Source organism: Hydra viridissima, unplaced genomic scaffold (genome assembly GCF_058129835.1).
Source record: "Hydra viridissima isolate aposymbiotic clone 2 unplaced genomic scaffold, HvirCarnegie_v1 scaffold_2, whole genome shotgun sequence".
Classification (NCBI taxonomy): Eukaryota; Metazoa; Cnidaria; class Hydrozoa; order Anthoathecata; family Hydridae; genus Hydra; species Hydra viridissima.
This window is the reverse complement of record NW_028324301.1, coordinates 16,266,160-16,278,478: the sequence shown is the minus strand read 5'-3', so window position 1 is coordinate 16,278,478 and position 12,319 is coordinate 16,266,160. Positions and strand designations below refer to the sequence as shown.

Genomic DNA, 12,319 nt, shown 5'->3' with positions numbered 1-12,319 from the left:
GAAAGCAGAAAAAAAAAAATCAATTACCTGAACTTGTCCCAATTCAATATACAACCTTTTAAAAAAAGTCAAATGTATAATTTCCTATTAATTATTTTTCACACATTTTTCACACTACATTAGCACTACATAGGTAATTTGTCATAACTCAGAAGCCACCATTCAAAAACTCATGCTAAATTTTAAACCTCAAAAACCAAAAGTTGCATGGTTTGAGTGCCTACTACCTGAATTAAACGTTTAAAAATAAAACTTTCATTTCAAAATAACGATTAACAGTTCATTGCTTACATTCATCATGAAAATACATTTAGTTTCTATCATTCGAGTATTTGGAATTAATCATGATAATTTACTTGAGGCTCTTCACTTGAGCATTTGCAAATCCATGTAAAGAAGATCTAAGTGAGAGAAGCAAAAGGTCTAAGGTAGTAGTAAATCAATCGAATTCAAACCAATTCAAAAAGTAGTTTGCTCACTTAAATATCAAATTTTATCTTGTTTAAGGTTACCAAGTTGGCTGAACATCTCGTTGAAGCCTTGGGATTAGCTTTAATAAAAAAAGCCTCTGGAGATCCTAGCAAGAAAGAATGATTTTGTTCTTGCCATTAAAAATGCCACAAATCCTGGCAAAGTTAAAACCATGGAGGTTAGCTCTCCAATAAAAATGAAGATTGAAGATGCCTTGAGCTTTAAGTTCAGTGTGATCTTTCCAATGATCAGTATCAAATGATCAGAAATTCATCCACAATAAAGAATGCAGATATTTATCCTTCACGAAATTAAGAATGAAAGACAGAAATGTTATCCTGAGGGTGTAGTTGTGGCAGACACATCTATCACAACTCCTCTACAGAGTATGTTTAATCTCTGGCAAGGATACTTTTAATGCCAAGACTCTATGAGAATATTCACCGAGCAGAAAGCCTTCAAAATGTAAGTTTCATTAACCGCATTAGTTTCAAAAACCACAAATCTGAAAATGGAAAGCCACTTCAGCCTGATGTTTCGTTTTTTTTAATGGCATAATAACAAAATAAAGCTGCTTTTGCTGATAATAGTTTTTTATTTTTTTGTTTTGGTCATAGAGTAGTAAGATAAGGTAATACGGTAATTTGGTTTTTTGAATCCAAAATTTTAATTAGTATTTGTGCGTGTTTTGGCTTGAGGAAACCAAATTTTTTTATTTAAATTAATCTTTGTGTGCGTAAAAGACTTTAACAAGCATACGCGCGTGTAGTACGCGCCTTGGATTAAATAAATTAAAAAAAAAAAAACGCGGGAAAAATTTTTTACGAATTATAATATAATATTTGGGATCGAGATATCTAAATTTTTTATTTAAATCATTATTTGCGCACCTAAATATCAATGAGATGTGTACGCGCGCGTAATACGCGTCTTGGGCCCACGTAAAATTTGTTTCTAATAACAAATTTAAATTTTTTTGACCTAGAAATACAAGTAAAGATGTAAAACATGTTTATATTTGACGGTTGTAAAAGTTTTGCCGTTTTTTCACCTTTCTACTCACTGTGCAGCGGCCGTTTCATTCAAATTATTTTTGTCTGATATCTGGCAGTGAGGAAATCACAGATAAGAATTGGTTGCACTGACTTTTATCTGAGCAACTAATTTTGGTTATCACTAATAAAATCAAAGTCAGTTTGGCATGTTAAGAATACATTTAATACAGTTTGACATTAAATCATGTTTTCAGCGAATTCTGAAAATTTTAAACTACCAGTAGTTCTAGTAATTATCAGTGTTGCTGATTTAATGAAATAGCCCCCAAATGTCATACACGCCCTCTCCTATCCTTTCCTTCCCATCCCCAATCTATATCACTGGATCTGCGTCTGTTTTAAAAATTCTTTTTCAAACAACTTTTCTAAAAATAGAATCACACTTCTAACTGAAACATTCTAGGCCGCGATCCACGCATTTAAAATAATGATAAAAACTTACATCGAATAACTATAAGCGACATCGCCCTCATATGAAAATGTATGAAAGTCCTTAAAAAATCGTGTTACAAAGTGAAGAAAAAAACTTAATCGGGTAAACAATTGAAAAGATTGCATTAGAAGATGAGAATGAGAAAAAAGAGATGAGAATATATTGTACAAATTAAAGAGGAAAGTGTTAAGAATCGGTTAGTTTCCTTCAGGGAAAAATAATACACCACTTTTTAAGCAGATGCAATTAAGAAGCGGTATGGTGCTGTATATTATGATGATTGACAAAACTTTAGGGTAATTTTTGTTTGACTAGGCTAAATCAACATCGGGTTTAGAAATAGACTTAAAGCAAGAGAATGTTGACAATAACATGTGACAACTTGTACAAATATCACTTGTTATTGTCACATGCGACATTTTAGAGCCTGTGACAATTTGTGCAACGATTGCTATTGTACCTTCTAATTTTCACATATTTTATAAAATAGATTCTCAAAGTTGATTTGAAAAACCCTGCGTCATATATTTTGATTTATCACCGTTGCTTGTTCCTAGGGTAACATTTAAATGCGCTTGAATTATATCAATGCTAGTGTTACGTTTCCCCCCAAAAAATAATTATGCTTTACTATATATATATATATATATATATATATATATTTTAAAATCAGTTAGCAAATCTCGTTTTATACAACTGCAAATACATAGCGAACTGTAATTTGTCTCTTTTTTCATTTCTGCGCATGTTCCACATGAACGCATTTACGTAATTCGTAATTACGTAATTACATTCTCAACAGCAAAATTTAAAGAGAGAAAAGCAGATTGCTGTTGGTAATTGGTTTAAGGGAGTTTTGAAAAGAGATGCATATATCTAAAATATCTATCAGAACGCCTAAATTCTTACTCCCCCATCTAACACAATCGCAAGTCACTCTCTCCCTCCCCCACCCCCACCCCTTTTTTTTTTTCCTCTTCTACCCACCCCACCCGTTTCACAAAAGCTTCCTTAAACCAAAATGTATCTATTAGTTTAATATTATGCTGTACAATAGAGAAATGTTTGTTAAAATTTTTAATCATAAAGTAGTGATTATCAAAAACTTAAAGGAATTGTCGAGTGAAAACTCCCATCTTTATAACCGTTTACAGCATTATACTTATAATTAATTATAAATTATAATTAGCCATATATTATAATTAGGCGTAGATTATAATTAGGCATAGATTATTATTAGAGAACAAAGTATGAGGAAAAAATTGGTGCTGCAGTTTTTTCTATTTTTTTCTTTCTGCAAACCACTTTCAATGAAATATAGAGTTTGAATGTAAGTAACATCAAATTATATAGAATTTTTGCTCAAAATAAAATTAATAAAAGCTTGTAATAATTTAAAATGATTTAAAGACGTTGATAAAAAGATGACGTAAGTAATTTACTAAAAATAAATTCCGAAAATAATGAAACCCTAAGTCGTTTTGTTAAATATTTGCCTTCTTTTTTCGTAGATAACTGTTTTTAAGTCATACGAAGTGGTTGCGTTGTATAAACTGAGATATGGTGAGTTTTTACTTTTTATTCATAAATTAACTTGTAAAATTCATTTTCAATTTGAAAAACCTACATAATTACTTGGAATCTACTTTTAGAAATATACAGGGCTTTGGATATTCTTGACATACTTTGGCGCAAGCTGCTTGAAGTCTTCATCTTTTTTATTAGAAGATCTTGAAAATAAGCATGACAAAAGAGTTTTAAAGAAGTTTAATGATTTTGAGTGAGTTTTTAATGATTGATAATGACGATGATGACAATGAAGATAATGATAATCAAGATCATGATGACAACGATCATGATGACCACGATCATGATGACCACAACCATGATGACCACAATCATTATGATCACGATCATCATGATCACAGTCATCATGATCACAATCAAATTTAAATAATTTGTACTTTTAGAAAATCCGTAATGCTATCAGGGATTAAAAAAGATGCGCGTTGTAAGGAACCAAAATGTAAATATTTAAATTATTTTTTTCTCTTTCTGAATGCTGAGTCAAAATAAACCTGTTTTAACATCAAAATAAACCTGTTCTCCGCAATATCTTCCTCAGACAAAAGCAAAAAAAGAAAGCGCTTGTCTTTTTGATGAGAAGTTGCAATCTGATTGGTGGCACTTCTTGATTTGATAATAGTTTTTATAACTATCATATTAATATAATTTTTTTAAACAGCAATTTTAAGAATTTCAATTTATTTTGAAAACATATTACTATCAATAACTTTAATTTCATATTTTATTGTTGATATATAACAAGCGTTATATCTAAGCATAAGTAAATGATGAGGATAAAAACAAGGTCTAAAACTTTACTTCTATTATTTCTTAAAGGCTGGATATCTAGTATTATTTCATGGCTTTTATGGTAACTGTATCCTTATATAAAGATTTAATAATAGGAAATGCAGGAATAATTTTCCCAATTGGGAATGCAAGAACATAAATTCGTTTTTATTTGCGTTGTATGTAAATTGCTAAAAAATGCGTTTCTCATCAGGGGTTATTTTATCAGTATTTTCATAGGCTGCAGTTTTATTTTTCATTTTAGATCCATTTTGTAAAGGAGTTCTCTTTAATGGGTGCGGTCCAGAGGGAGGACCAACCGTATTTAAATCAAGTCTTTTAACACCTGCCTGCGACAAGCATGACGTTTGCTATTACTGCGTAAGTATAATAGCAATTGTTGTTTTTTTTTCTACTGTTTTCTAATTCCATCATTTTCCTCAATTTTCTGCTAAAGAAGCTATGTGGTTTTAGAGATTGAGGTGTTCTATTTATATCTAGTGCTTGGGAAAGAACTTTGCAAAAAAAAAATTTTAGATTTTGAAGGGGAAAATGCTGAGATTTTTTAATTAAAGAAATAACCAATTCAACAAAGTTTGTATTTTTTAGGCTGAGTATTATGGCTGGACACAACGTCAATGCGACGATCGTTTTAAAAAAGACATGATCAATGGTTGTGGGTGCACTAGGAATAAGTTAAGAAAAAGAATATGTTTTACTGCGGCCACTTTGTTTCATAAGTTAGTTAAATGGAAAGGTCATAAATTTATTACAAAAAAATCTCCTAAATGGTGTAAATGTGCTGAATCATACGGAGATGTTTTCATGAAGTTTTAGGTTGATCTTCTAATAATATTTTTATTCACCTACATCATTAGGGTGATTTAGGTTAACAAATAAAGTTGTGTTCAATTTTCTTTTGCTTTTTGTTACTCTGGAATAAAAAAACAAACAATTAACAAATAAAGCAGGGATTTGTAAATACAATTTAAAAAGGTGCGGGTTTGGATTTTTAGCCAAAGAGCTTGGTTAATGTATCTACATATGTAGCTATAACCATAAACCTACTATTTTTATAAAAATGTTAAGTTTTTAAAGCGCATCGCAATTATCTTTACTCTGTGATTGAAATGAAATAAGTCAGTTACCTCTGGTCTCTTCGTACATTTGTAAAGCAAATGCACGAATAACTATCATAGGTTTATTTATTATTGATATTTATATAATCGACATCTAATATGTTCAAATTCTTCAGTTTAAGGTATTCTTATGTTCTCCCATGCTTTGTTGGTATTTTGAAAATAATACAAATGTTGATTTTTTGTAAGATACTTTTAGATTCTGTGTAATTAAGTATCAAATATTTTTTGAAGTTTACTTCATTATAGTTTTGAATCGGCTTTCTAAAAAATTTTGTTCACATTTTTACTTGTTCCAGGATCTTTTCGGCTTTTAATTAAACCGCTAATTTAAGATTTTATTTAATTTCAATTTTTTTTTTTTTTTTTTTTTTTAATTTTAATTTTTGATTTTGTAATAACCCAACGTGCGAAATTAATCTTACTCAATTTTGTCGCCACTTTGTTTTACAAGTTTTTTTTTTGTTACCGCCCATTTGGTGAATTTAAAAAAGACAAATTACGCAGTCAACCAGTTATCAATGCATTTACAACATGTTTAGAATTAAATACTATAAAGTAAAAAGCGTCTTTGAAATTGAAGGACTGACTTTTGCCTAAAAAGGTGTACACAAAGTATTTTTAAAGAATGCTTCTTCTTACGAGCGTAAAAATAAAATTAAATAATTCATAAAAAGAAAGTTTGAAAAGTAAAGATATAAAAACCATGGAAACACAAAAAAACAAATAATTAACAGCAAGAAGCCTTATTTCAGCGTAGAAATAGCACAAAAGTTGCTTTTTTCATCTCTTTAACTTAAAGATTTTTACAGAAGCGACGACATTTTTTTAGTTGGATTTCTGCTTAACGAATAAAAACCATAACAAACGTCCTCGATTTTTCTAAACAGAAAGTTTTTTTTTTTCACGTTTTTCCACCCAGAAAATTTGTAATTTAGTTCATTGCCTCCGACGGGAGTTAGGCTACGTCTGGTCAAACATGTTTCACACAACATGCCTACGTCTTCTTCATTTAACGAATCCAGCGCACTAACTATCAGTCTTTCGCAATTACTTAACTTTTCTTCACTTGTCTCAGCAGACTCTAATAGTTGAACAAGCATTTTTAACTTATATGAATTGCTATCCTTTTCTGAGCGCTTGCCAACTCGAAAATGGGCGGTAACCACCAATGCCAAGCATAAAGCTAAACTTGCTTTTAATATATGCTTCATAGCTAAAAGAAAAATTAGGTTTTATTACAAGATGAAATTCCTGTGTTATGTAAAAAATCTCATATTAAATCAATTAAGTAAAAAGGTTCCACCGTTCATTTTCTTAAAAATGAACGTTGGGACCTTTTACTTAATTAATTAGAAAAAAAAGAAAAAATATATATATATATTTTAAATAGACATTTCCTCAATAAAATTGAAGATTTAAAATATTTAAAATATTTTTTTTTTCACGAATTAGTTTTACTACTAAATTTGAAATGCAATGTGCAAATTTACAGACCAATAGTAAAACATACCACTACTTAGAAATTAATAACTCCCTTATTTCCAAAATTTAGATGCTAAATACCACAACTGCCAAAACGAGCATCAAGCAAATGCAGTGTGGCTTTTAACAAGCGCCGTTTAGTTCTTAAGACGACGAAATGAAGATGAGGTGTATAGGTAGAAAATCTATTATTTATAACTGCTAAGTGAAAAGAATTCCGATCAATGACCCAAATTAACAATAAAAACCAATAATGTAAAGCAGAGCATAATTTCTTATTTATAGAAAGTACCTTAAAAAGGTTATTACAAAAAAATAATGTTGACTAATATCTATAGGTTTCTCAAATATTTACTTTTCCCATAAAACGCACCTCCTTAATAACGTAGGCCTCATTTAGCAATTGACATCAGATCGATTGTTGAATATTTTATAACCAGGTAAAATCATTTGGAATCTAATATAAGGTAGGAGGTTTTGAAATTGCGAATAATTCATTCATTAGTAAAATTTCTTCAACAGAAAATACAATCGCCTTGTTAAAATGATATGTCAAATTGAAATTATTCCGATTTGCATTTCCATACTATTAACAAAGCATCACTGTTTGGTTTTTTTTTTAATAATAAATAATAATAAAAAATAACAAATAATAACGAATGGCGACGAATAATAACGAACAGTAACGAGTAAAAAACGAATAATAACGAATAAAAATAAGTATTAACAAATAATAACGAATAAAATACAAACTTCTATATCAGTCCTTTGAAAGAAATTGCATTTTGAAAAATTTATATATTTAGAATGCAAAGTGATAAAGTTTTACTAAAAAATTGTGATAAAAACACCACAACCTTCTGCAACTTAATATCATCTGAATAAGTTAAATTTACTTTTAAATAGTAACAAACTTATATTCTATAAATATATTATAAATATCATTTATTTTTCAAAATTGACAAGTTTATTTATGCATATAAGTTTGTCACTAAAAATTATTGTAGTATCAAACACGTAAAAAGTTTTATAAAAATTTCTGAAAACTCATTTTTTCTAAAAAGACGTAAAAGACGCTTCTACTTTATTTTTTCTTAAAAGACGTAAAAAGCTTCCACTTTTTTGCTATTATTCGTTATCAAGGGAAAAGCAGATTGCTAATACTTGCTATAAATAATCCAGAAAATAATTGAAACCTAACATCACTACAAACAATTGTCACGCAACTACAAACAATCCAGAAAATATATAATTTTGCAATTATTAATCTTTTTGGGTGGTATTCAGATCAGTTATTTCGATCTTTTTTGGGTGGTATTCAGATCATCGTCAGATCAGTTATTTCGATCATTTTTGGGTGGTATTCAGATCATCATCAGATCAGTTATTGCGATCTTTGTAGTTTAACGTGAATAAAAAAATCAAGTGAACTTTTTCGAAAAAAAAAACAGAAGCCGAAAACAAAAAATAGCGGTTTTTTGAATTGTCCGATTTTTAAAATGTCAGTTTTACAAGAAACTCATCAACTGAAGGAAAATAAGCTGCAAGTAAGCCGACGATATGCAGCGATGAGTTCAGCGGCAACAGCGTGTGTTAAAAAGTTGTCCGCAATTTAAAGAAGAATAAATGGTCCTAATTTAAAGAAAAAGAACTGCTTTTAATTTGAAAAAGATTAACTGCACCTTATGTGTTATTTCATGAGGAGAAATGAATAGGTACTCCTTTCATTTGTTTTTAATATTTAAATTTTCATTTTTGTTTTCATTTTTGAATACAAAAGAAAGGAGTACCTTATGCATTTTGGGGCCACTTCTCTCATTTTGTTTTTGTCCTTCGGATTAAACTCGGCGTTCGAAACTAAAACTCGGCGTTTTAACTTTCAAAATTTCTGATAATTTAACATCAAATTTTCCGAGAAGCTTTTTTTAAATACTAAAGCTTTTCGTATAATTTTTCGTATATTTTTTGTTATATTTCTTCGTATATTTATTGAAACTACTCGCATTTTTTGACATTTTTGTTCTTTAAAACTTTTTATCTTTTTATCTTTTGAAACAAAAATAAGATAAAACGAACCAAAAATTTTTTTTTTGTTTTTCTTTTTTCTTCACGTTTTTTTTTATTTTTATTTATTTTTTTTTATTTTTCCATTTTTATAATCTCTTCGAAAGAGTTAATTACACCCTCTAATTTTAATTTGGATACACACTGCGTCTACGGTTTGACTTAATTTTTTTAGCTTCACTAAAAACCTAGACAAGGTTACAACTGAAAGGAAGGTTTGCCCTCATTAATAGCAGTTTTTGATCATTCTGCAGTTTTTTAGTCTTCTTGAAAACGGTATTTTGAATAAAAACTTGGTGCTGACTTGGAGCTGAAGTTGAACAAGTACTAATTCTTATTTAAATTTTCAGCAAATCAAGCCTTTAGAAAATTGTTATTTTGTAAACTAGATGACCTCCATCTTTTTCTCTCAACAGATATAAATAAAGTACACCAACTAGGCTTTTGAGCTATGATTTTCAAAATATAGTAAAAAAACTTATCGACAATTAGTAGATACGTTATGTGAAAACCATTTTCAATATCGATGCTCATTAGGACTGAACGAGCTAAAGTAGGAGTTTTTGAATTTTGATGTCAGTTCATGAACGCAAATATTAAAGAAAAATAGTTCACAATGGGTTTAACATAATTCGGTAAAACAAGACAAATATGTTACGTGATTTTAAGATATTTCCTGACTTAAATATCTTATTTCAAGGGTTTCTTTACAGAATAATTATCTCGGGCATCTATTATTGGTGCTAAATTTGTTTAAAAAAGCGATTTCAAAACTCCACTTTGATTGAGAGATTTTGTTTGTTTTACTTCTACCATTATATTACATCAATCTAAAAAGAAAATGGTTCTTATAAAACATCTGTTTTTATCTCGCATTCAGACACGTTTTATGAAACGAAAAATTCTTCTTTGTTCGCCACCAACCCACAAAATACTTTATTAGATAACACTGGTAAACACTGTTTTTGCCACACGAACATTGTAATGATTTTTGTTTATGCTGGTGCACACTCATTAAAAAAAATTTAATGATTTTGTTTCAATCACATCCAGTTTTTTTGTGACAGCTACATATTCATTTCTGACTCATTTTGACGTGTCTTTATTTGAATAACATTATTTATAACTGTATAACTAATGCCATTGAACTAACTTACATTTTATTTACGTTAGTTACATCAAAATATGCCACGAACGTGTTCTTACACACCCGATAGTTTTTGTTAGTGTATGTAAAATTAACTTTTACAGATGTAAAAATTAATTTTCCACACACATTTCAACGCTTTGATCAGCGTCGAAATTTGACACTATTAATTGAAAAGTGCTATTTAGACTATTATGAATTTCCTTTACGGCCTCAAGATAAATCCTGGGTTTAGTATAAATATGGAACGTTTTATTACTTTGCATAAGTTATTTTGAGATACCTTATGCAAAGTTAAAACAAGTTCCGGACTGGAATTCCAACTTCCTAAATGATTTGGAGGCTTTGGCACTGGCAGTTCGGCACTATGTAGGATGGATCTGTTGGCCGAAAACAAGTTTGGATACTGGATAGTGTGTTTGGAAATTTAAAATAATGATCCAAGTTATGAACCGTCAATTTCAAAGAATCGTACATATTGACACAATCTGATTAAAATGATTTAGTGCGTGATTTGAATCTGTCTAAAAAATAGGCAGAGCTTTTGGGGTCTAGATTAAACAACTTATTATTTTTGGTATAGTAATGATGAAATAAAACCTTAATTTTCTAAAGCGGATGATTTAGTCTATTGTAATAGCGTTCCTTTTGTGATGAATTTATTAAACTTTGAATATGACCCAAGTCACTGACGGTTGTTCAGGGACTCCTCAAAGACTAGTTTGCAAGATGTGTTGCTGCATAACGGAAACAAATCTCCTTCATTGCTCCAGTCTATTATAATATATTTAAAATGATCTTTTGGTGAACTCTGATGGCATACTTTTACTATTGTTACATAAAGCTCAGCCTGATAATGCCTAAAGATGGCATTGGATTTTTACATCTGAAAGAGAAGTTCCCCAAATTTAGCGAGGTAAAAATTGAAAAGGAAATATTTGTAAGTCCACAAATACGGAAACTGATAAAGTATAAAAGCTACGAAGAAAAACTGAATGATCAGGAAAAACTCGCGTGGAAATGTTTTGTGAATGTTGTCCAAATTTTTCTAAGAAACTATAAAGCAGAAAATTACAAAGACTTAATAAATGAACTTATAGTCATATAAAGCTTTGGAAAGTAATACGCCTTTAATAATACATGTACTGCACTCTCATCTGGATTTCTTTCCAGCAAATTTAGGCGCTGTGAGAGACAAACAAGACGCGAGATTTTACCTAGACATTTCCTTAACGGAGAAGAGCTATCAAGGGAAATAGAGTCTAGGATAGCTAGCAGATGTTGGAAACTTAGAAGAGACCTATCAGAAGTCAAAAATCATAATTATTTATTGTACATTAAACAATAATTTCTCTAAGTGTAGCTCATTTTTGTACTTTTTTACGGAAATATATGTTTTGAAAATATACTTTTTACGGAAATATATGTTACAAGGAAATTATTGTTTGGTAGCTTTAGTATATTTAAAATTTGAAATTTTGATTCATGTGAGAAAAAAAAAAAGAAAATTAAAATTTTGTTACCCAGTGCAGTTGGAACATAAACTTAAATTTATAAAATCTCTTCAAGAAAGAATTCCTCACCTTTTTGAAATGTGGTGTAGAATTAATGCTTTTGTCATCGCGTAAATGAAAAAAGTCCAATTGGCTGTAATGCTAATTAGTGGTAACCATGTAAATTTGATAAAATCTTTTAGATCTTATTATAGTAAAACCCTTAAAACATTTCATTTTTAGTCCCATTATTTTGGAAGCTTCACCAATCTGGGAGCTCACGTTGAACTTTTCAGTTGATGAAGTTGCATGCTAAGATCTAGCGATAGGTCTATTTTTTTACAGCCTTAATCATCTGAAATAGTTTATTACAAGCTTTGTGCTGAGTCACTACCTTTTGAGATGATCATTTATCAGATACCTCGTAAAATAAGAACAAGACATTTGAGAAGGGAGGATATTGTGCTATTATGTTACGAGGTATTACAAAACCAACGTAAGTTTTTGATTCAGGAAAGAAAAGGGGCACACTGAAGAATGTCGCCTATTCCAATAAACTCAGAATATGTATAAATTTCTGAGAGGGTTTATCCATTCCGCAAAGTATCGGAAACTTGTTCCAAATTTTTTCGTAAAGGATTATTCCAAACCTTTTTCGTAATTTATAAAATTGTAAG

At 29.7% G+C, this 12,319-nt stretch overlaps 1 protein-coding gene across 1 annotated transcript; it reads left to right on the top strand.

Moving 5' to 3' along the window:
* The first annotated feature begins 3,448 nt into the window (after positions 1-3,448).
* Positions 3,449-6,681, top strand: LOC145190487 (uncharacterized). Its single transcript, XM_090080360.1, has 5 exons — positions 3,449-3,522; positions 3,612-3,739; positions 3,930-3,985; positions 4,580-4,695; positions 4,924-6,681. Exons 1-5 carry the CDS (start codon positions 3,520-3,522, stop codon positions 5,149-5,151), a joined length of 531 nt encoding a protein of 176 aa, XP_089936486.1. The 5' UTR covers positions 3,449-3,519; the 3' UTR covers positions 5,152-6,681.
* Positions 6,682-12,319: the final 5,638 nt, after the last annotated feature.